The following is a 23,388-nucleotide window of genomic DNA, read 5'->3' on the forward strand; positions in this document are numbered from 1 at the left end:
ACAGTCAGAGCTGCTTTGAAGCCAGAGGCCCCGCGAAGAAAGAATTGTTCAGACGCTCATACTGTATGTTCCGCCGCTCTTTTTGGTGACATAACGCTTCATGCTATGCTGAACTTGGGAAACGTTGTCATGCCAGGACATGCCATGTAAATAGCAGCTGTTGTACATTGCAGTGCTAGTCACGCCCCAGACTGCAGCCTGCTCTTAGGAAACAATAATTTTTCCGAAGAGCAGACAGATATCATGACAACACTGTGGGATCCTGTAATTAAAAATGATGACAGTAATAGGAGACAGGTAACTTCAACAAGGGTTATAGTGTCTACAAGATGTTTAAAAATAACTTCACGCATTGGTGCAGTTTGAATCTCCTTGTGAGAGTGACAGAAATACGTCATGAAATGTTTCAGCGGAATAGGTAGAAGTTTACTTTTTTCAAATCTATTGATGATGTGTCTTTAAATTAAATTTAGCGAAAGAAGATACTGTCTCACTACAAATGAACGACTATCTATCTATCTATCTATCTATCTATCTATCTATCTATCTATCAATCCATCCGTCCATCCTTTTATCTATCTATCAATCCATCCGTCCATCCATTTATCTATCTATCAATCCATCCGTCCATCCATTTATCTAATGATGTGGCTTCATGTCAATGAATGACACTTCCACTCCGGCCCAGTAGATGGCGGTAATGCGCTAACGCGGATGAACCGGCTGCCGACTGCACGTATTTAAAACACGAAGAAAAAGCTGCAGCAGTCTCAGTTGCTTCCTGTCCGTCTCCATCGCAACATGTCGCGAGTGAACGGTGAGTTAACATCAGAAATTAAGATGATATGAAGCTTGATTTAGCGTTAAGATATATTACGATTTGTTGAGAGACTTAGTAAGAACCGATATACATAATCTACAGCCTTTCTTTCGAGCGAGTGGACAACGTCAAGCCACTGCTGTCGATCTGTTTTATACTCGGATTATGTCCATTAAACTCTTAATTCACCACAGCAGCATTGGAGACTGGCATCTATTAAATGAAAGCTGAGAGGTTCATATTAAATACAATACTGTTCTGTTTGCCGAATTGAACACGGTGTCGTGTAGCCACGTGGCCTCTTACAAGGCCTCGTGTTATCCGACATTGAACAGTGTAACTTTTGAAATGACACATTTCAGAACCGAGTCTGGTTGTCGCACATGTATTTACTTGTATTCCTGAGCACAAACGAGCTGCTGGTCGCCGGCGAGGCAGCAGCACCGCGGGCCTGTCTCCACGTGGTGAGCCTCTTGGCCATGCTACTAGCATGATGGCTAACAACGTGGCTATCTACAGACAGTTATCACAAACTGATGGAACAGAGGTTATTATTGCAATTGTTAACCTTTAAATTATATGTAAATTCTATGCAGCTCAAATAGGTAGTTTATGTGCAAGTATGTCAATATTTGATCATTGGAATGTTGTAACACAATCGCTGAGGTCTGTGTCCGTCTTTGCGGAACGGTCCAATCGCGGCTCGTTATTTCCATCCTTCGACAGCCAATCATTGAGGTCCATGTCCATCTTTTCGGCGCTGTCGAACTACTGCATGCAGGACGGGTTGTTTTAGAAGACCTCATCTTGAGGTCTGGGAAACTGTGATGCACTTGATTTACCATTTTCTATCATTGATACCAAATAACTGATTGAATAAAGAAATCAAATCGTTAGTAGCAGTGCGAGGCTTTAGCTGTCTGTCTCCCCTGATGACTTGCACTGGGCTCTGAGTCCACATGCAGAGGACGTGCATCTTTGGCCCTGACAAGCCAGAGTTTCTGAGGAGATTATGATTCAATATTGTTTCACAAATGACCGACAAGACAACCCGGCAAATAACACTTTATTTATCTTTTAAAACCCCTTTCAGGTCACTTTGAAAATGGCCTTCTAGTCCAGACCTGGCTTGGATCTTCAAATAAGGTATGTAACACACCATTATCGTAAATCCTCTCATTCCAACCATCAACTGTGAGGGCAGCCACATTTTTAGTGTCTTCTGGTTAGTGTGTCGTCATGAGCTGTGACCACCGGAGGGCGATGGACAAATGTCAAGGTGGACAGAATGGTGCAAGGGCACCCCCTGGGATCACTGCAAACAAAACCTAGTGTAAACTTTTAATAGTGTAGTTGGCTGGAGCGCTGTGACTGTGGAAAAAGAGGGATGTTGAAATACTGTATACTTTGCTTCGAGAACAACATCCCTCTGCAGATGGCTTAACACTCTCATGTACTTAAAGTGTAGTTTATTGCCTCGTGAGATGCTTTGTCGAGAACTTTTGTATTTTACATAAAACTTACTGCCACCCATTACCTTTTTTGTGGTTAGGTGCATACTTTATTTTCACCTCAGACAGTGACTGGGTTTGATTGAAACTCTTGCCTCTCCCCTGATGACTTGCACTGGGCTCTGAATTTATTTGAAGAGGACGTGCATCTTTGGCCCTGACAAGCCAGAGTTTCTGAGGAGACTGTAAAACTAATGATGGTCAAATGTTCGAATCATAGAAATAGAATTAAAACTTTTTTGTTCTTTATTTTCAGGTCAAGCCACTCCTAGACTGGATTCAACGAGGTGTGTATGATAATGCTTCATCTGTAGGTCTTTGAACCACACAATCTCTTAATGTTCATCTGTTGTGATGTTTTGCACTGGGCTCAGATAATCAGTGACGACGGAGGTGCAGCTCTGCCCCTGACAAGGCAGAGTCTGAGCAGATGATGGCTACAGACATTGTCAGTGTAGTGATCGTGCTGTTGACTCATTATTGACATTGGCATTTTTCTCTTTTAGCCACGCACCCAAAACTTGTGACCGTGCACTTCTGACTACTGGGGAGGAGGAATCAGTGTTTGGGAAGAGGAGCGTAACCTCGCTAACACTGACTTGTCATGGCTGATTCACTAGTAAGAAAACAACCTGACGACGTAATAAAACGACGAACATGGCTATTGTTGGTGGATACATTTGTCACGCTGGCATGTTAGTATCGGTGAACATTTTAGCCAGCCAGTTTTAACTTACTGCATCGGAACTCTTTTTTCAATACATTTTCACCAGTGCTGTCATGGTATGCGTGACAAATGTGCCCACCAACAATAGCCATTTCGTAAGGTTTACTATGCTAATGTTTGCGATCGCTACCCAGATCCACACGGATAATATTCTGTTTTTGATCCTAAAAGGGTAGTGAGCGACTGGTATTTTGTGCGTTACAATGTTTATTTCTTTATGCAGAATTTAAATTGTAAATAAAGAATCCTGTTCTATATATATTTTTTAATAAAACTCTTTAAAATATTCATGGCCTTTTCTCTTTACTCGCAGAATCAACAATCCAACTGTTACATTTATTTCTTTACACGCTTCACAAAAATCAGAACCCAAATGTGTCATGACAGCTGTTTATTTTTCGAACACCATGAAATATAATATTTGTAGGATATAACAAATACACATTTATTCAATATCATAAACATGTATACAAAAGAAATGGCGTGTGGACAGAGGTTTCAAAACCGGTCGGTTGGCTGTCAGGCCGTGCATGTCGTCAAATCTTAAGACAGTGGTTGTCCTGTAAAAAAAATATCTCAAATCAACATTACTGTCAAAGTCTGAAACCGTTACAATGTTGGCGAAGTAGTTCTGAGGTTCATAATATAAATATAAATACCACCTGGCATAAATCTGTACTCTTTAGAATTCTTTACAACAACATATGGACTTCAAAGTAGTTCTTGTGCAGAAGTATGTAACCACTTCACGCTCAACCTACAATATGGTTAGCCGACTCACTTGTCCGACAGCTCCTGGGTGGTTGAGGGGGGAGAGACACCTGACAGAACCCCAGACAACCACGTAACAGACAATCTTGGCTGCAGGATATCGTTCTGCAGGTTTGTTATGTAACTGTAGTCCTTGTCCACCTTCAGTGTGTGACCTCCAGGTCCTGGACTTCTTGTTGTACAACTTGCCGTACCTGGCGTAAGAGAAAGGAGGTCAACCTCTGTGAAATGTTCGTATTCATATTACCATACATTGCACCGTGTTTTGCATTTCCATGTGAAATGCTATCAACTATCAATTATATATCCACCATGCGCTTTGTTCTCATGACAAAAACAAATGTAACTATTGCCTTGAGAGCACAGTGGTGTGAATATATAATGATTATGTTCTTGTAATACAAGATACCTTTTTGCAACACTTACAATGGACTCTTCACACGTATCAGGAGTCTTACAGCAACATGAGAAGTATTTGCAGATGTCTTCGTTCCACATCTGTAGAAAGGAACAACCCTTTGCTGCCCTGCCTGGACATTGAAAAAAAAATATTTTTGACGGGACGTGAACTTGATTTATGACAAAGGTTTATGCATCTATTTACCTACTTACCTACCTATATATCACAAACTTATTGCAGTAAGTTTTTGGACCCATTCCAGATGTGATGAGTGGTGGACTCCGCTGTCTTTGTTTCCCTTCATATATATATATATATATATAATTTATTTAATATTTATAATTTATTTTCAACAGTGCACTTTTATGCCGCGACCAAACACATATTTTAAAAAACTATTTGATGGGGAAAAGAAGAGAAATAAGAAATAGAAGGATAAGAAAGGAAGAAATCACAAAACATAAAATAGAAATTTGTTTCTGTATCTTTATTATAATTCTAACAATTTATTATCTCTTAAAACATTTGAAATTCATATATGATTATATGAACGTGTGTATATGCATATAACATATACATATATATATTCTGTAAGTTAACCGTTCGTCAGTTCATATTCTCTCGTTTATTTTTATATTTTTAAAGATCTCTTAAAGGAAAAAGAAATGCTTTCTATAGAGTCGGACCGATTCCTTTAATCTGAAACTTGTCTCCCGGCAGCATCGACGACGAGCCATCACTTGAATCGCAGCTAGTGAATGCAATGAAAGGATTTTAAAAAAGCAATTCTCACCAGCCACTAAACGAGAGCATCAGCAAGAGATTTCTTTTCACAATTTCTTATACAAAGATATTAATCGGCCCTATTCACACTAGCTAACCGTTCTTGGATCCCTGATAGGAAACAAGCAGAATCTTGGCTGCTGATCGAGTTTGGACAGGAAGCCACATTCTGCTTATTTACCCTTTCAGAATACTCCCCCCGTCTTTTCTTTTTTAAGGCCCAAGAGTCAAAACCTCTAAAGGGAAATGCAAAAAAAAAGGTCACAGTTGCTAATGGAAATAGGGTCATTGCATAATGTGCTGGTAATAGATAATGAGCTGTGAGCACGCAGCGACTGCAGAAGGCGGTTTGTGCAAACGAGAAGACGATGAGAGCGATGAGCAGAGAGTGTGAGTGGAGCTCTGGATGCTGTCGGGTCATGAGCAGTGGAAGGGGGCAGGCCAGGAGAGAACGGGTCGAACTGTATAGAAAGCAGGAGAGTTAAATAAAATACATTTGACCTTTTTCATGTTCAACGTTATTTGGAAGACAGAGATTCTTTAGAACTTTTGAGACTTTTTTTTCTTCTTTTTTTTTTTTTTTTACATCTTAAAACCATAATTAGGTGACCATTATTTTCATCGTCCTTATTGCTATTCCCCTTACAAAATAGAATCTTTCCTCGACCACGAGCAACGGAGCGATTGCAGAAACGAATCCCCCGCCGATGATCTTTGCTCATTCACATTTATAGCCTGTGTGTGTGTGTGTGTGTGTGTGTGAGCGACGTGATCTATGAAAACTCATTTATCTCCTTTGCAAAAATAGACTTGAGGACAGCGGGGTCGGTCGGTCGATTCCCCCCGATGTGAAACGCACGTTTGATATGTTCGAGGACTCGAAAAGCAGCAGGAGAGGTGAAGCGTTGTTCAAGGTAGAGAGTGTCATGAAGAGAGCCCTTATATTTGATCTCAGCGACAGTGAGAAAAGCAGGACCGGTGAGGGTTTAATGACATGTACAGTAAAGCTGATGAGAAAACAATTTTTTAAAAAAAAGAACGGTTAGCAGGACGCAGATATGGGTGAACGAGGCTGATGTCCAGAATTGGCGGGAAAATGTTTAAATGTTCAAATAGATGTCATGTACCTTGGGTGTCCTCGGGGTTACAGTTGCTACATTTTTAAGCATCTGCATATTAATAAGTGACATCTAAGTCGTAGAAGAAAAAGAAAAGGTGAGAGAGGATCACGTTTTGAGGCTTTAAATCTCAAAGTAAATGATTAATTTCAAATAAATCTTCACAGCGCGACGGCAGTAGGGAGGAAGCGACTACACGTGTGCTTCACATTAAGTTGCAAATGCTTCTCGTCACGTAGAAGCAATGTTGAGGGGTACAGCGCACCAAATAACTATGCATCTTTCAGTTCAAAAATACCTACATATACATATATATATATATATATATATTTATTCAACTATATAACCGACAGGTTTATCTTCATCACACAGTCAGAAAATGCCCTGGCTGCACGTCGTCGGGCGGGAACCAGGAACCTCTCTGACGCCACAATAACAGTAAGGACGATGAGAGTAACGATGAAAATAGTAACAATAGATCTCTTTCCTTTCAGTATTCCAGAATTCCCATTTTAAAGTTTTAAAAATTGTAAGAACAATCATAGTATTAAAATTCGGATATAAGCGGTTGGCTCTCGGGTCCCGCGTCGTCGGCCACGTGGCTGCTCGTGTCCTCCTGGATCCAGTCGAGAGGGAGCGAGAGAGACACAGAGAGGAGGGGGGGGTGGGGGGGTCACTCCTGGAAGGAGCAGGGGGGATTGGGTGGGAAAGAGCAAGAAAATGGCAGTTTTTCCTCTTCCCCTCCCCTCTCCGTTCCAGCCTCCCTCGGGGGGGGGGGGGCAGAAGGTCTTGTGCGAGTGCACGACAGTTGCCTCGGCGCGGAGGAAAAGTCTTTTCCCCCCGGGGGAATAAAAATCCTCAGGGATATTCTTTTCTTCTCTTCACATCGTCACGTATCCCGTTCTAACATTTGAAAAGCACAGTCCGTCTCCTTCTGTATACGTCTCGGATCCAAACCTATATTGTGTCTATATATATATATATATATATATATATATATATATATATATATATATATATATAAGGTGTCCCATAAACTCTAACCCAAACACAGGTTAAGTGCTTGTGTGCATGTGTGTGTGTGTGTCTTCATGTTGGTGTATGCATGCAGGCATGTATAATAATAACTTGGGTGCCTGTGTGTGTGTGTGTGTGTGTGTGTGTGTGTGTGTGAACATCAGTGTATTCCTTTTCTTTTCTTGTTGTTGTTGGTCTGGGCACTTATTTTTGCTACAAATTTTTGATACAGTGACCAGTCTGTATATCATGTGTGTCATTATAAGACTTAAGATGATGAAGAGCTATTAGAGAAACGCACAAGGACCTGCAAGTGAGGACAGAGCCCGACCAGTGGACCCGTCGTAGCCGCACGCACACACACACACACACGTCAGCGAGCCACCAAGGCCTGAACCAAGGATGCAGGTTATGAGGACTGGACGGATGGACGGACAACGGCCTCGTTCCTCCTGCAGACATTCATGCCCGTTCGCCCGGCTACACTCATCATCCTCCATGATTGAGAAAGAAAAAGAAAAGGAAAGTGGCCTCCACTCACGCAGGGAAGGGGGTCTGTGATTGATTGCGCTCTAAATATTCTTGGGTTTCACTCTTCAGCTCGAACGGATTCAACCAGCTGGCTGAGGGGCAAAGACGACTTGTTCGGCAAAGATGGCTGCACAATGAAGGACAACCCCGCGACTCTAACACAACCGGCTCAACCCCCTCCACCCGTCCATACAAATCTAACTGGCGTTTTCATTGCTCCTCTCGAGAAATCTCGGCTTTTTAATCGCTATTCCACACTCGTGTAATATCTGCTGCTGCCGCCACCGTGTGACCGTCTCCGTATGCGTTTTGGATGAGAAGGGGGTGTTTGTGTGTGTCGACTGGTGGGACCGTGCATGCATGTAGGGGAGTGTACGGGTGTAAATCTGCCTGCCACAACCAGGGGAGCGCCAGCCGGTGTCTTTACGGATCGTCAGCCCTTTATTCCCCCCCTCTCCGTGTTTCCATCGCCCCCTCTGGGACTCGACTCCCTCGTTCTGTCGCGCTCTGTGTGAAATCTGTTCCCCCCTCATTTGTCGTGTGAATCCACCATGGACAGCAGCAGTTGTGTCTTCCTCCCTCATTGACTCCGATTCCTCCTTCATTTCCTTCCTTCCTTTTTGCTCTCTTTTCTCATCGCCGCCTTTTTCCCTCTCAGCTCCGACTCCCGTCGTCCCTCCTCCTCTCAGTCTGTCCGTCCCGAGGCGAGAGAACAGAAATGGGAAATGGGCTGCTGGACAGCCTGAGGGCAGAAGAACAGACAAAAGGACACGTGTGATGAGTGCTCCTTCTCGTTAGGAGATCATGCATGGTGTTTCGGTGTGATCACCAGGAAGCCGGTTCCAAGTTGATCAAATACCAAGAGATGAGAATATACTCGTTTCATCCCAGCGGCCAACAAATTCCTCAAGAAATCTTTTCATTCGCGCTTTCTGTGTAGTCTCTTTTGCCTCTGTCCAACACCACAAGCATCGGCACAGGAAAAAGGTAGAACGATAACACTGTCATTAAGGAGGGAACAACAAATGCCAAGGTCAGAACTTTTAAATAAGTTGAAAAGGGATGAGTGCTCGGTAGTAGAATTAATATTACTTTCACTGTGGTGTTTTCCATGTCTTCTTCGTCAGTGATAAGATATGCGGTGAAAGGCCCGCAGCCCTTCAACACAGCAGAATGTCCACGGTTTTCAGATTTGACATTTAATTACTGGTAGTTTCTATCAGTGTTGAGTGTCACGCCTGACTGCTTATTGGTCCCTAAATCAACATCAAATCACCAGCTGTCTTATTAGCATTACATCTCGCTTCTCATCAACATCAGACAAAGATAGATTCTTGAATATCAAGTTGTATCTTTTATTCCAGAGTACAGTTTGTTTTGAAAACCTTTTTGTAGCTAAAAATCTTCATTCAGACTTGATAAAATACTGTTGAGCCCCATCACATCATCACTCGATGACTGCACAGTGAATATACACACGTTTCTCTTTATATTGCACTACTCTAATTATTTTATGGAAATAAAGTGTATTGCAGCGTTAGTGATTAATTTCTGTAACATTTACCACAAGGTGGAACAATTAAAGTGTTGCCCTTTTATTTTTGTAACGGAATCTTGCTGTACATAATAAATAATAATAAGAAGAAATAAAGAGCTACTTCAAAGACAGAAGTAAAACATATTGTAATGCTAATGTAACAAATATTGCGTTTTGGTTGCAGTAGTACAAGTACAAGTACAAGTACAATTTTTTCTGAAAAAGTGAAATCAGAGAGAAATTTGCACGTAGTCAATTGTAAATATTGCAAATAATTGAGATGGCCCTGCCAGGACATGTTTCAGGATCACCTGTGCTGCTGTGTGTCGTGGCAGTGGTGAACTGTGCAGCCGTACCTGTCCATCACGTTCCTCAAGGCCCGCTCGATGTTCATGCGGTGGCCCACGCGCGTCACGCCCAAGTCCAGATAGTCGTCCTTGGTTAGCGAGGGCAGGTGGCTGCCGTCGATCTCATTGTCCAGGAAACGCTCCCTGTGCTCAGCCAGGTTCAGGTATCCTAGCCAGTCCGCGACGTCGTACTTGGTCCAGTAGGGCAGTGGCTTGGAGGCAAACGGCTTTGTCGGGGAGGGGGGCGGTAGATGGGGGTAACTCAGGCAGGTATGTGATGGATGCAAGGGCGGAGAAGAGGTCCCAGACAGGAAGTGTGTTGGAGAGAGGGATCGCGACACGAGTAAAGCGGCGTTCGGAGGAGGAGGGGCACCAGAGGGGGCAAACAGGGGAGGAGAAGGCGAGAAGTAAGGATCCCCTAGAGGGTTCCCGGGTGATGGTGGGGTGATTGAGCCCCGGAGGTCGTAGAGGGCGCTGTATAGGGGTGTGGTGGGGAGGAGTGGGAGAGATGACGGGCGCGGTGGGCCCAGCTTGGGCCTCTCTGACGGGGAGATGAGGGGGCTGGGTGCTCGCCTGCGCTGGAGTATGTGCGATTCTGCTTTACGGGACTCGCGACTCGGGATGAACTGGAACTCCAGGGCTTTGGTCCGGTAGACAGGTCTGTGTTTGGGGGAGGTGGGGTAAGGGGAATAAGTCGGGGACAGCGGGGAATGACAGCGCGGGGGCTGAGAGACGGCCGAAGGCTGCGGAGATGGGGATCGCCCCCAGTTCGGGTACTGGGAGGCGGGCGTGGGGGACGGGGACAACGTTGGCTGTGACAACGAGATCGGAGACGGGGACGGGGATCGAGCCGAGGGGGGGCTCAGAGCCGAGGCCGAGTCTTCTGAGAATCTGCGGACAGAGAGAGCGACAAGCTGTTACAGAGGAAATGCACGACAGGAACCAGAAAACAATGACTTGATTTTTACAGTTGGCAATTTTTTACATCTGTGTTGTTGTTTTTTTTTGTATATACTGTATATTTTGTAAGGTGTGTTGTGTGATACCTGCTGCTGTAATACTGGGATTTTCCCAGCTTGGGAATCAATATTGTAATATATATCTATGAAAATCATGGATGCACACTAAGGGAAACATTACCCAGCTATTTTTGGAACCTCTGGATTAAAATTATTTTATCCTGTCAATTTGAGATTGTGTAGTTTATCATGGTTTCCTCTCATTTCTCACTGCCCCGCAACAGGAAGTAAATTCAAGCAGATGTCAGTATGGTGGTAGTGTCTCTATTACCTGTTTCTGCTTCTGAGAGAAACACATGGAAAGAGCCAGAGAAATAAAAGACAAGTTTACACAGTATAGACACAACAACACGCACACAAGACATAGGCAGACAGTTTCTCACGCAAGCCTTGAACACACACTGATGTATTCACACAGGTGCAACATGGATAAAATGTGTCTCAACAACAGCACGATATGTAGTCCGTGATGTGACATTGAAAATATACATGACTCCAGCGTTTTCTCGGGTACGTACCTGTGTCTGCTCAGTGTTCTCTGGCTGCTCCAGCTGTCCCTGCTCCTGTGCTGCAGTTTGCTGCTCAGCTCATTGATGATGCTGGGCTTCATACTGGATGCAGGCGGATAAATCCTCCTCCCCTCCAACAGTGTCCCGGACTGGCTGCCTCCGTCGCCGGTCATCTGCCCGTCGCCCCAGAGAGGCTTCATCTCAGGGGTGCGCGGCCTGTCGAAGTACGGCGACGTGGAGCGTCCCACGGTCTGCATGTCCCGCACCCCATACCCGTCCTGGCCACTCTCATCCTCTCCCACTCCCTCCTCGCCCTCGTCGTCTTCCTGCTCATCCCTCCTCCTGTGGGAGTGAAAGGACGCAGGGGCAGTGCTGGTCTGTCTGTGGAGATCCCCAGAACGACCTCCCTCTCGGTACCTGTTGATCTTTGGGTAGGTGGAGGCTGCCGCGGTGGCATTCTGCATCTCAAAAGTTTGTCCGTCCAAGTAGCTCATGTAAGACTCCAGAAAATCTCCTCCCCTTTCCGACTCCCCGCCTCCCCCTCCCAGACGTCCTCCGACTCCCCTCTCGCCTCGGTCCAGCCGGTCACTTCGGACACTGGCTAGGATGCTGTCCAGGTGGTGGTCACTGCTGCTGCGGCTGTCCAGCTCTTCAATCCCAGAGTCCACCACCGTCTCCTGGGACTCTCCCTTCTTGGTCGCAGGGGGAGTGCGGCGGTGATCCCCTGTCCTACGATTGCCCGTGATGGTGGAGGATGTTGCATGGGTAGCATGTGTTCGCTCCTGGTAGAGCTGAGTGGAGGTGCTTGTTGTGGTGGCAGCGGCGGTGGTTATAGTGGCACAGCTAGCGGTCGTGGCATGGGAGGCAGTGCCCCTAAGTGGAGCGGAGGTGGCAGCAGTGGAGGAGGGCACTGGTGGACCACGGTAGGCCGGGGGAGGCGCAACCGTGTGCAGGGGAGGCGTGGGAGAAGAGCGCCCGGGCATGTGAGTGCTGTTGTAAAGGTGGTGGGGGTGGGACATGGAGAAGGGTCTGTGGTAGGAGGCGGGAGGAGGCGGTGGTGTGACTGACGGGGGAGGAGGAGGTCCTGCAGTTGAGGTGGGCTGCAGGGTAGAGGGCGAGGATGGGGGCGGCGGGTTAGGCGATGTTTGAGAGGGGGAGGGAGCGGACTGAGTCAGATTAGCCACCTCACTGTCATAAGATGTGAGGCTGGAGGCGGTGGAGTCCCCCGCCTGAGGTGAGGGCAGGGGTGTATGAGCAGGAAACCCACTTACGAATGGTTCTTTCTGGGGGGGTGGAGGTGGTGGCGGTGGGGGAGGAGGAGGTGGAGGGGGCGGTACCTGCTTTTGGCGGGAGGTCAGGCTGTTGGGGAGCATCCCGTGTTTGGCGTACCCTGAACCTCCTCTGTCAAAGCTGTTGGCAAACTGTAACGGAGGTGGGAGGGGATCTGCGTAGACGAACTCGTCGTCCACATCGACTGAGGGGGCAGGGGGAGGGAGAACCATCAGGCCAGTCCCAGTGCTCCCGGTAGTGTTCCCTGTCTGCTGAGAACCGATAGGTGGAGGAGAGGGAGGGGTGAGGGACAATATATAGGCATCGGATTGACTCTCCATCCTGAGAAAAGTCGGCCTCCGCGGCTGCTGAGACTGGGACCCCTGCTGGGCGGCGCTATCAGCTGCGTTTGCAGCAGCCTGCTCCACCCTCCTCATGTAACCCTCTCTCTCTTTGTCTCTCTCTCTCTCTGTCGACAGCTCCCTCTCCCGTTCCCTCGACCGCTCCCGTTCCCTCGACCGCTCTCGCTCCCTCTCCTTGTAGGTGGGCTGATACGGCTGAGACTGGTAGTGGTGCGTGTGGACTGTTTTGTCCTCGGAGAAGCGAACTCGTAGCCCCTCGCGAGCACCTCCCCCTTCCCGCTCCCTCTCTCCTCCACCGCCCTCCTCGCCCCACACGCCGCCAACTCCTCTGAGGATTCTGGGCGAAGGAGGGCGGCCAACGGTGGCCGTCGTGGCAGCCAGAGAAGACGAAGTGACGAGGTAGGAGGAGCTGGAGGTCTGAGTGGCAGATGACGCCGGCTGAGAGGTGACAGTCGACGAAGGGAACACCACACTCGACATCTGGCGGCTGAAGTGGTGATCTGTTCCCCTCCTGTACCTGGTATCATCTCTCAGAGCACGCTCTCTGGCAGCCAGGGCGAGGCCTAATGGCGATGTGGGGTCAAGGGCCTTGCCTGTCAGAGGGTGAATGAAGGTGGTGGATGAGGAGGGTGCTGCCTGCCTACTCGCTGCTGTGTACAAGTCAGTAGGCACAGACTTAGGCTGATAGTCCAGCGCAGATGAGGAGTACTCCGGTAGACCAAAGGCTGGAGGCATACTGCGGGTATGATGGATAAAGGTATCCCCAGAGAACATGCCCTCGTCGATAGACTTGGACGGGCGCAGTCGTGTGGACGAGCTTTCCGCCTGTGCACTAAGCTGTTGCTGTGACACCTGAGTCCTTGTCACATCACTCATACCCCCGAGACTCACGTCCTCCTCGGCAGACATAAACAAGGAGGCGCTCTTTCTGCGGGCCTCGTGAAATCGCTCTCTGTCCCGGCGAGCCGCGCCGACAATGGCGGCCCCAAACTGGCTTGTAAAGTCCAGGTTCTCCTGGGCCCGGATAGAAGGCAAGGATGGAGGCGGCGGCGCTGGAATCGAGGGCGGAGCAGGGGGCTGCGGCGCAGGAGTGGAGGGAGGGGGACCGTGGGGTGTTTTGCCTTCATCTGTCTCCCCTGGTGCCGGAGCATCGGCCTCCACACTGCTGCCCTGGCTGCTGCGTCCACTGCTGCTGGTTGAAGGAGCCTTGACAATGATGGTGGGGATGGGGATGGAGCTTTTCTCCACCGAGCCTTTGCCCCCCAGGGTACCTTGGCCCAAGCGCAGGTCCTCTACCTTGGATTGCTTCAGCAGGGGACCCTTACCTCTCCGGGCTCCTCCTTTAGAGCCCCCTGCTCCAGCCCCAGCCGTACTGCGGTCTGCTCGCTGGGGTTGACTCTGGGTAGTCTGTTGTTGCTGGGGCATCACAGTGGCAATGCTGGATGGGGGGACGGCGGCGCTGTAGCCTCTCCTAAGTCCTGCCGCCTTTGTCCCTCCACCAGCTCCGCTGCCAGCTCCAACAGGCTCCCCAGTATGGGCAACCTTCCGCGAAGCAGTCCTGCTTTGAGCTGTGTGGGCAGTTGCATGTGCATATGAGGCTGTGTGGTCCGCCGCTCCTCCACTGGGGCCAGCGGTGGAACCACCCGCCCTCTCCCTGCCTCCATGGGTGAAGTGCACTGCCTGGGAGTAGGGCTGGTAGTGTGCAGAGGTGGACGTGGACTGGGACACGGAGACGGAGGGCTGCTGAGACGACTTCGCTCTCCAACCCAGTGGCGGAGCGGAGGAGAAGGGAGGTTCCGGCGGAGCCGTGGTGGGAGGAGGGGGGATTTCATCCGGGCCTGGCACAGACAGACTGCGCGCGAACTTCACGGATGGAGGATGCAGGAACTGCTTCTCCTCCTCAGGCACCCCTGCAAGTACAGCATGCAGAAAGGGAGGAGAAGACAAAAAACATGTTGGGATGAAACACGGCAGCAAGATCAGAAGGTTCAGACTGAGGAGATTGAGAATAGAGGAAAATGGAACCAAAAGAAGGGAAAGCTGAGGGTAATCCATGAGAGTGTCTGTCCAAATCTGCCTGCCCATCTACCTGCCAGCAAGTCTGTCCTCCATTCTTAGATCTGTTAGTATATTAATTAGTTAGTGCTATATTTATATATATTCCACAAACAAGTAGCAAGTGGACAGCATTACACAGCAGCATTTTTTTATTGGTCACCAGAGAGCACAAAACTATTTAAGGGGGAAGGTTAGCAAAGCAGAAAATAAGCCATCAGAATTTTAAAAAAAAGGAGATTAGTGGGACTTTATAGGAAGTAGTAGTAGAGTGAGTATAAGACAAACAAACAGGTTTGGGTTTTTTCAACAGGTTTGCGCACATTTTGGCCACAGACAAAGACATTTGTTGGCCACGGACAAACAGCTCAGCACAGTGATAACCTCCGCCGGTCCGGAGGGTAGACAGACAGGTGGACAGAGGGGCAGACGGAAAAGAAAACAGACAGCCTCACCGATGGACTTCTGCCGCAGCATACCGTGCGGTGGGCCGTGACCTGAGGTGAACTGTCCGCGGTCGTAGCCGAGGCCCAACCCCGACGACATCATCCCCATCCCGGGCTGATCCGCGTAGTTTGACTGAAATGGTGAGAGAGACAAACATTAATACCGAAAACACAAGTTGTCTTTCTTTCGTATTCATGTTTTTGAATGTTACGCTGCCCTTTTGCCGTTGGAAAAAAAACATTCAGAGTCAACACATGAACACACACACAGTGTGTTTCACCACACACACCTCATTGCCATAGAAACTCCGCCCCCTGTCTCTTTTTGGCCCCTGTCCCCGTGTCCCCGGAGCCTCGTTGGTGCTGATTGTCTGCTGAGCCGCTGCAAGAATTTCATCTAGTTTATCTGAGAGGAAGAAAAAAAAGAGACAGAGAAAGAGAAAGGCACACATGCGACAATGAAACGGGAAAAAGATGGACGGCAACAAAGTGAGGGAAACTGCGCGGCGGAGAGGGACGAATGGAGGTGGATGAGGAGGCGACGCCGACAAACATGAGCTGCCTTACTCAAAGCCATCTGATAGACGGTCCTCTTCTTCTCTGTAACTTGTGAGGATTCGAATTCTGAAAGGACAGGAGAGCGAGAACAAGCTCAAGTGAGTGGCTGAGCGGGCGGCGGGTTGCCGAGTCATTCTGGACAGACACACTGTAAACACAAGGCCTTTGGGCGATAGCGCGCCGGAGCATACCTGATTTTTTTTTCCAAGGGGTAGCAGCTGGAAGGAGGACAAAAGGAGACTTAAGTTTTGGCAGGAGTGAAAAGTGCGATAGCGTTTGTTACACTGAATACTAATCATATTCCCTGGAGCTTGACAAAAACTGAGTCACCTCACCGGGCTTTTTCGATCTTCGATATAAAAGAACGTGCATCATCATGCCCACGCTTTTAAAGACAGCTGAGGCGTGCACACTTATATGATACAGTAAATATGCTGCACACACACACACACACACACACACACACTCTCACTCTCTGACACACACACACACACACACAAATGTGGAATTAGTCCGAAGCCGGGTCCCACCTCGCTCCACTGTTAAGCGGTTAGGAGCCCGTCCGCGGTGGAGTGTGGACAAAGGAGACAAAGCAAAAGACAGAGTTAGTGATCAAACCAGTGAACAGTGAAAGGACAAGTCCATAAGGGAGTGAAGAGGAGGAACTGAAGGTGACCCTCTGGTGTTCGCATCCACTGCTCGTGAGTGAGTTGGTGTTTCCTGAACAGGGGCGTGGTGGCATCTGCCATATTCATACTCAAGCCACTGCATTTAATAATTTGTCGTTTATTGAGCTTGATTGAGGCGAAGTTAAATCTTAACGTCCACTGGTTAAATGAAGCACGAGAGGATTCGGAGCTCAGGTTTATTTCATACGAACAAATCTATTTAAATAAAAAAACGCACACGATCATTTGCATTTTTAAATTGTCCTCGTTATCTTGCAGCATGACCTCTAGGTGAACCGGGACACTGCACCAAGCACAGGGGGCGAAAAAGTTTAATAGGCGTCACAGCCAAATGAACTCCAAGGCATTCTGAATGAGCATATGGCGGAGGCTGACGCGGCTTCGTCACACATTGTGCTCCTCTCACCTTGATCCAGACGGAGGCACAGGCCGAGAGGGCCGGAGTTAGAAAAAAAGGCGCACCGACTGCAAATGAAGCCGCCGAGAACTTGGGGTATTCATTGACGAATGCACTTTTGGGTAGAGTTGAATCGATTATGGATTTTTTAAAACGTTGATTCTGATATTGATACATGGCTTTTAAAGGAGAATCTGATAAAAAATATGTTGGCCTTTTTTTTCTAAACATAAAAAAAACATAATATAACAATAATACTGATATGCACCCCTTGGATTATTGGACTAAGTGGAACATTTTATAATTTGGAAGATCAATTTGTTAGAGCTCTGCTTTCTTAATGACCCTTAACCGAGTTTGGCATTCCTGCGCTGCAGTTTGTTATGTATCTGCCGACGTAATAAGCAGATATCAAATGACTCTGACCAATTCATGTCGATCTAACACTGTGGCACCTTCACACCTATCATATCGCCGTTCAATTATTCTCAGGAAAGAGACGAGACACCTAGTTTACTCCATTTTCAAACCAACAAGATGATTGCGGCCATATGACCATATCTCAACTACCTTTATGTCTCAAAATTGGTGTGTGATGTTTACCGGCTTCAGCACCGTTACGTTTGTCGGAGAGACACTGATACTGACACTGACACGGGGGTTCAGGAAACTGGTAACCTGTGTTTCGTGAGAGTGCTCATGCTTGGTGCTGGTTAGGTGAGGGCACACCACAGAGATAAGGCAGGTGAGGGGAGGAGATCGGGGGGATAGGGATGAAGCAAAAGGGCTGACATCTGCACTGGGGATCCTGACGCGCAGCAGCTGCTGCTTTTTTGTTTACAGGCTTGGGGGGCGAGTGTAAGAGAAAAGGCACTGACACCAGATCTGAGGCCAGCTGACGAAGCCCCAGCTGCACACTGCATTCTTCAGCGGCTCCCACGTGTCGTCAGTGCTCGTACATCCTCGAAATCTTGGATGTTTTGGAGGATAAAAAAACCCAATCACCAATAAAAAACGCTGGCCAATGTTCCGGTGTGCAAATGGGGGGCGTTGACCCCTCGTCATGCACTCTCCTCCCACTATTCTGCCTCAAATAGAGATGGCGTGAGCGAAGACGAACATAATGCTGTTACCATAGCAACGTACAGTACGCAGAACAAAGTTGCTCTTTTTTTTTTTTTTCTTCTGAAAGAATTACTCATCGCAGTCATTTTCATCCAGGGTGTGATTTCTTCCATATGAATCGAAGACATTTCCAACAATGAGGTCTGAACGCAAGACGGACATATTTTGAGACCAGACACTTTGCAACGATGTTTGTGGCTCCCGGAAACTCTTCTCATTCCCCTGCAGTGTTACCTTGGCAACAAATTCTTGTGTCAGTGTGTGTGTGTGTGTGTGTGTGTGTGTGTGTGTGCTGAGCAGAGGTAAGCTGCTCTGCGGACGCTGGGGGTCAAAGCTGAGGGGTGGGCCAGGGAGCAGTGGTGGGGTTCAGGGTTGGGGGGGGGGGGGGGGGGGGGGGGGGGGGGGGGGGGGGGGGGGGTAAGAGAGGCGGGCAGTGAGAGCGGGGTCACAGGGTGGATGGGGACACTGTTTTTCCGGGTGGGGTTACCTGTAGTGGGGGTGCTGGAAGTGACAGTGTGGAACCTCTGAAAGAACAGTGAAATGCATTGAGAGCGTCATCCATGGCTGCAGCCAATCCTCTTCTCTCCTTCCCCTTTTGGTTGCTATCACTCAGTAAGTACATTACCTCCCTCGCTACTTCCTTGCCGTCTCTAAATTTAGCCGTAGCTCTCCTCCCCTTCTCACTTTCAACATCTCTTAACAACAACCGCCCCCCCCCCCCCCAACATTCTGGTTTCACACTGTTTCAATCAGTCGTCATCACCTCAATCTGTTTCTACCCGCTAACTTTTTTTTTCTCCTCTTCAGCTTTAAAGCACAACCCCGTCTTTACATCTCCCTTGCAGACTGCGTGTCTCTTACCCATCTCCTCCAGCTCTGACGTCATGGACTTGGATCGCAGGGCGATAGCCGGGGTGCTCAGCCTCTTGCTCTGCTGGGGAACTGGAGCGGAGGGAGGGGGAACAAAGGAGAACAGTGGTTCGGTGACGCTGTCGAGGATCGAGGCTCACTTCGCCTGGCGACACCAGCCCCCGGGGTGAAGCAGATTGGAACGGACTTACTTTTCTTCCTCGAGCCGTCCTCCATGTCGGGGTTGCGGGTCACCATGACAACCTTGACCATGAGGCTGTTGCCACCTTGCCGGATCATGTTGACGACCTGCCGGTGTCCAACTTTGACCACGTTCTGACCATTGACCTGGGACGGAGACGCAGAGTGGGTTTATGCTCGCTGATTTGCATTTACAGAATATTCATCATAACATTTGCGTCAGCAAAGGAGATGGAAACTAACAGACAAGGCTGACGGAAGACCATTTCGTTCAGAACGTTTCTAAACATTTACCAGTGGGTCTATGACTTAGAAAACTACTAGAAACCTTGAAATTAAACTGTATGTGTTCACCTGAAGTCTTTATTTATATACAGTATATTTTACATGCTGGTGTTTCTGTTTGAGGATCCAGCTGCATTTTAAACATTTTCCAATTAAATGTGAGGAGGTTGGAACCTCCACGGGAATCCTGGCAGCGCTTTGGACTCGAATTAAGCGGTAAATCGTGGCGGCGTACCTCGATCAGGAAATCCCCCATCCTGAGACCGGCTCTCCAGGCCACGCCCCCCTCGTCCACCGACTCCAGGTACTGCAGGGCGGGGAAGGCCGGGGTGGGAGTGAACTCCTCGATGGGAGTCTGAGCTGGAGACGCACCGCGAGAAACACGGCAGGATGCAGGGTCGCGTTAGTAGTGAGCTTGACGATCGAAATCAATGAGTGTGGAGGGTGCGCAATTCACGTGTTCTCACCTTTGGCCCCTCTCAGCACAAAGCCAAAGCCCTCGCTGTCTTTTTTCTGCAGCAGCACCGTCTTTTCCTTGATTATGTAGTCACTGGCAAAGAGGGAGACAAACAGAGATAGTTCAAAACAACGGGAACAGACAGACAATGAAAGACAGAAGACAAGGAGGACACCTTCTGTACATCACTGCGCGTGTATCCACGCTCAGCGGCGATGATGTGTGGAAAGTCGGGTGTAAAAATCTTGCCGCTGTTTACTTTTTTGCTTCCCAGACTACACGTCCCCCGGCTGTCCGCTCATCTCCACATCATAGTAATGTATCATGTTGATTGCAAATAGGTGTAACGCTGCCCTTCCCCTTTTTATTATCGATACATTTTCCAGCTATTTTCCTGGAAAAGTCTGCTCATAATTTCCTCACACGCGAGCTGCTATTTCGCTGTAAATCCCTGGGATATTTCCCATAAAGGGCCCACGCAGTTTGGTTCTATTTATAATGGGAATGGGGGAAGTGTTAATTGCTGCAGTTGTTGAGCGCTTGCTTGTTATTTTTGAGTTTTCAAGAAAGAAAGAAAAGAGAGACAACGTGTAAAATAAAGCATTACCTGTCATCTAGACCCTCAACTATTTTATGGGGAGGATGTGATTTATTTTGATATATATTTCTAGTGAAGACATAACAATGGGTTTTGGTCATGTAGTGCGTATATTTATGTACCTTTAAATATGCTGCTGTTTTATAACTTCCTATTATTATTAGAAGCACTAATGCAAAGTGTACCACGTTCTAAACGTCCGTTCTGATTCGATGGCAGTACGTCTGCTTCAATTCATATCTACTGCAATCAATCGGACCTTAATCACCATTAAATAGTTTTGCTTCTGTGTTTCAAGTGTGTTGCTATGCGCTTTCGTTGGTTGTATGTTTTCGCCAGCGGGCCCAGAGACGCTTCTCGGCCATGTACATCGTGATGTCGCTGCTTGTTGCCGCAGCAACAGCTAGAAAACCGGACGCAGGGTAAAGTCGCTGCAGAAGGTCCACACCATGAGCCAAGTGGTGTAATGGTCCACTATTAGTCACTGACAGCACAGAACAGCCAGCGTGTGTCTCACAGGTGGAGTCGATACACTGTGGAATGCTTTCTGCTCATGAACAGATGGGAAATATGTAAAAAAAAGAGTGGCGGGAAATAATAATAATAATAATAAGTACATTTACTCAAGTACTGTACCTGAAGAGAAATTCTGAGGTACTAGGACTTTGAGTAAGTTTATTTTTTCCTACTTTATAATTCTATTTTGATGACAGATCTAGCTGACAAATAGATTTCTACCAGGTTAAAAAATTGATACTTAAAAAAACCATTTCATAAACTTGTTGAAGACTAAAACCAGCAGTTCTAAACTTCTTTTTGGCACGAGAACTTTTACCAAAAAAATCTGTTTCCACTTGAGGTCTCTCGTCACGTTTCAGATGTCTCCGAGCTGCTGGCAGTTAGAGAGACGTTTCCCCTCTAAACTTCCCAGAGGGTTTTATTTAAGTAATTGTTCAAGACCAAATGGTGGCGAACATATCCAATAATTCACGCAGGAGCAAGGATTAGAGATTTTTTTTTTTTAAATGAGAACAGTATAGAGAATCTCCCCCCCCCCCCCCCCGCCTTTCTTTTCTCTCCCATTAATCATGTCATACCTTCTCAGATGTGACCCCTGTGACCCTTTGGAGGGGCCAGGTCCCTAGATTGAGAGCCACTGGACTTAAGTACAGAAGAGCATATAATGCAGATCCGCCTCAATCGGTTACAACAATAAAAGCTTTTAATGCTTCATCGTGTAATATATTATAATATCACACACAGGTGCCATTTTTATTGTGAAAGGGCCCCACCAAGAACAAGAGGCACAGATTTAAAGAGACGACCTTTTGGTCGCTTTGACAGCGACTCGCTGTGGATTTTTGGAAAAAGCTCCAGTAGGGCTGTTCGGTAATGCATCCATGGTCCTTACTAACGCGAGAGGTCTGACATCTGTCACGGACAGATGCTCGGCCGCTTCGGGTTTTTTTCTGACCTCTGTGGTCCAGTTGAGGAGCAGCAGCACCTCTGAGGTGTCAGGGACTCTGGTCCCGTTCTGAATGGGAAAGGTCGTCCGACCAGCCAGCCAGTCAGTCAGTCACGTGTCAGCTGTAACATTCTGTAACTACATGCTGATCATCCCATCGTGCACCAAAATACTCCCAGCCCACTCCATCTGTTCGTCCTTCTCTCTCTCTGTCTCCTCACCCGCTTTTCTTCTCGTTCATGTTTCCATCCTCTCGGCCCCACCTACTCCATACTTCAGTCTGTATTTCCTCTCCTCTCCTGTTGTGCAAAACTTTTACAATCATTCATTCATTTTTTTATTCAATCACCCCCCCCCCCCCCCTCATGATCTGTTTCATTCAGTCCACTGAGTGCATCACGCTCTCGTCTCTGCCGTCTCTCCGTCTCTCTGTCACATTCCTATTCGGTCCACAGCCGAGTGGACGAACAACACACAGGACTGAGAAGTCCTGACAGCTTGTTCACACGGTTACTTCCACACTATTTCACAATATTTCACTCTTCACCTGCTTCATACATTCACAAAAATATTTAGGTCTAATTTAAGATTTATGCATTTTAATTGCACATGAAATTTCCATCCATTTGGATTACGAAAATTGAACATAAATAAACCTAATGTCTTTATAAATATTGAAAACAGAAAGCTGGTCTTATGAATTTGAAAACAGATTGGATTCATTAATTATAAATATGTAAATCTGGTTAGAAAATTAGAACTATAACATAAATTTCAGTCTTACTTTTTTCATGTATGTTTGACTGACAAATAGTCATCACATTTAGTTTTTTAGTTTGTTTATGTTCAATCTGGCTAATGCATGGATGGGATTTATATTGTATTTCTACTGACAGGCTTTACCTGTATGTTATAGCAGCGTGTGGAAAGTTTCCTCTTTTTATGCAACTTTTATCTGAGGGACTACGTGAAATTTTAAAAAATGCCTTAAAAAATTACCCTTGAAGAACTATTGCATCCATCACTGGGGATTATAATAAGCTCTGAAGTAATGGGCTTGACTTTTTTTACATTTATTTTTTACTAATGGTGCCTCCTAACTGCCTGTTAGGCAGCCCCCTTAATCCATCAGCATCATGCAGCATCAAGGAAGGTGATAGCAACGTGGCGTAAAATGCAGGATTAGAAATATCACAATGCGACAATCCAACAAAAAAACGAAAAAAAATCAGTGACAATCACCAAATCCAGTTATTATCAACAAAGCGTTTTGTTCTGCGGGTCAGACACGTCCCGTGTATATTGTACGCCTCATCCCGTGAGCGGTTGCGTCCCATCGAACGACACCAACCACTGACTCGGGGCTCGGCTGTCTTCAAGGGTGTCACATCAGCTTTTAAGTGACACTAGCTGCGTCCCAGTTCAGAGGCCAACGAAAGGCCTGTTCCGGCTCAAAGGCTCCTTCACATGCGGCTGAGGGAAAAGAAAAAAAACGCAGCCTACTTTTTGCTCACAACCAAAACCCACTGTGAGGGCGTCGGT

The 23,388-nt window shown here is 47.2% G+C and overlaps 1 protein-coding gene, 1 long non-coding RNA gene and 3 other non-coding genes across 9 annotated transcripts in view; 4 read left to right on the plus strand and 1 right to left on the minus strand.

Moving 5' to 3' along the window:
• The first annotated feature begins 725 nt into the window (after window positions 1-725).
• LOC118289519 lies at window positions 726-3,344 on the plus strand. Its single transcript, XR_004786081.2, has 4 exons — window positions 726-817; window positions 1,914-1,966; window positions 2,588-2,618; window positions 2,838-3,344. It is a non-coding gene; the product is annotated as an uncharacterized LOC118289519 (long non-coding RNA).
• On the plus strand, window positions 1,742-1,832 carry LOC118289628. Its single transcript, XR_004786180.1, has one exon. It is a non-coding gene; the product is annotated as a small nucleolar RNA SNORD88 (small nucleolar RNA).
• Window positions 2,426-2,516, plus strand: LOC118289630. The gene has a single exon (XR_004786182.2). It is a non-coding gene; the product is annotated as a small nucleolar RNA SNORD88 (small nucleolar RNA).
• Window positions 2,675-2,764, plus strand: LOC118289631. The gene has a single exon (XR_004786183.1). It is a non-coding gene; the product is annotated as a small nucleolar RNA SNORD88 (small nucleolar RNA).
• Window positions 3,345-5,528: 2,184 nt separating the features above from the next.
• The window catches only part of shank1 (SH3 and multiple ankyrin repeat domains 1), a 66,752-nt gene continuing 48,892 nt past the window's right edge, over window positions 5,529-23,388 (minus strand). The window contains exons 16-28 of one of the 5 annotated variants that reach the window (XM_047328342.1): window positions 19,794-19,876; window positions 19,562-19,686; window positions 19,053-19,188; window positions 18,853-18,933; window positions 16,311-16,319; window positions 15,972-15,998; window positions 15,790-15,846; window positions 15,513-15,628; window positions 15,232-15,355; window positions 11,100-14,631; window positions 10,853-10,861; window positions 9,572-10,453; window positions 5,529-8,420 (exon numbers count right to left, since the gene is read on the minus strand). In XM_047328342.1, coding sequence (XP_047184298.1) covers window positions 8,333-8,420; window positions 9,572-10,453; window positions 10,853-10,861; window positions 11,100-14,631; window positions 15,232-15,355; window positions 15,513-15,628; window positions 15,790-15,846; window positions 15,972-15,998; window positions 16,311-16,319; window positions 18,853-18,933; window positions 19,053-19,188; window positions 19,562-19,686; window positions 19,794-19,876 — 5,269 coding nt within the window. In that variant the 3' untranslated portion in view covers window positions 5,529-8,332. Of the gene's footprint in view, window positions 8,421-9,571; window positions 10,454-10,852; window positions 10,865-11,099; window positions 14,632-15,231; window positions 15,356-15,512; window positions 15,629-15,789; window positions 15,847-15,971; window positions 15,999-16,310; window positions 16,320-18,852; window positions 18,934-19,052; window positions 19,189-19,561; window positions 19,687-19,793; window positions 19,877-23,388 lie in introns of all 5 variants that reach the window. The other 4 variants (XM_047328345.1, XM_047328344.1, XM_035616590.2 and 1 more) reach the window with 4 other exon arrangements.

This window comes from Scophthalmus maximus, chromosome 17 (genome assembly GCF_022379125.1).
Source record: "Scophthalmus maximus strain ysfricsl-2021 chromosome 17, ASM2237912v1, whole genome shotgun sequence".
Classification (NCBI taxonomy): Eukaryota; Metazoa; Chordata; class Actinopteri; order Pleuronectiformes; family Scophthalmidae; genus Scophthalmus; species Scophthalmus maximus.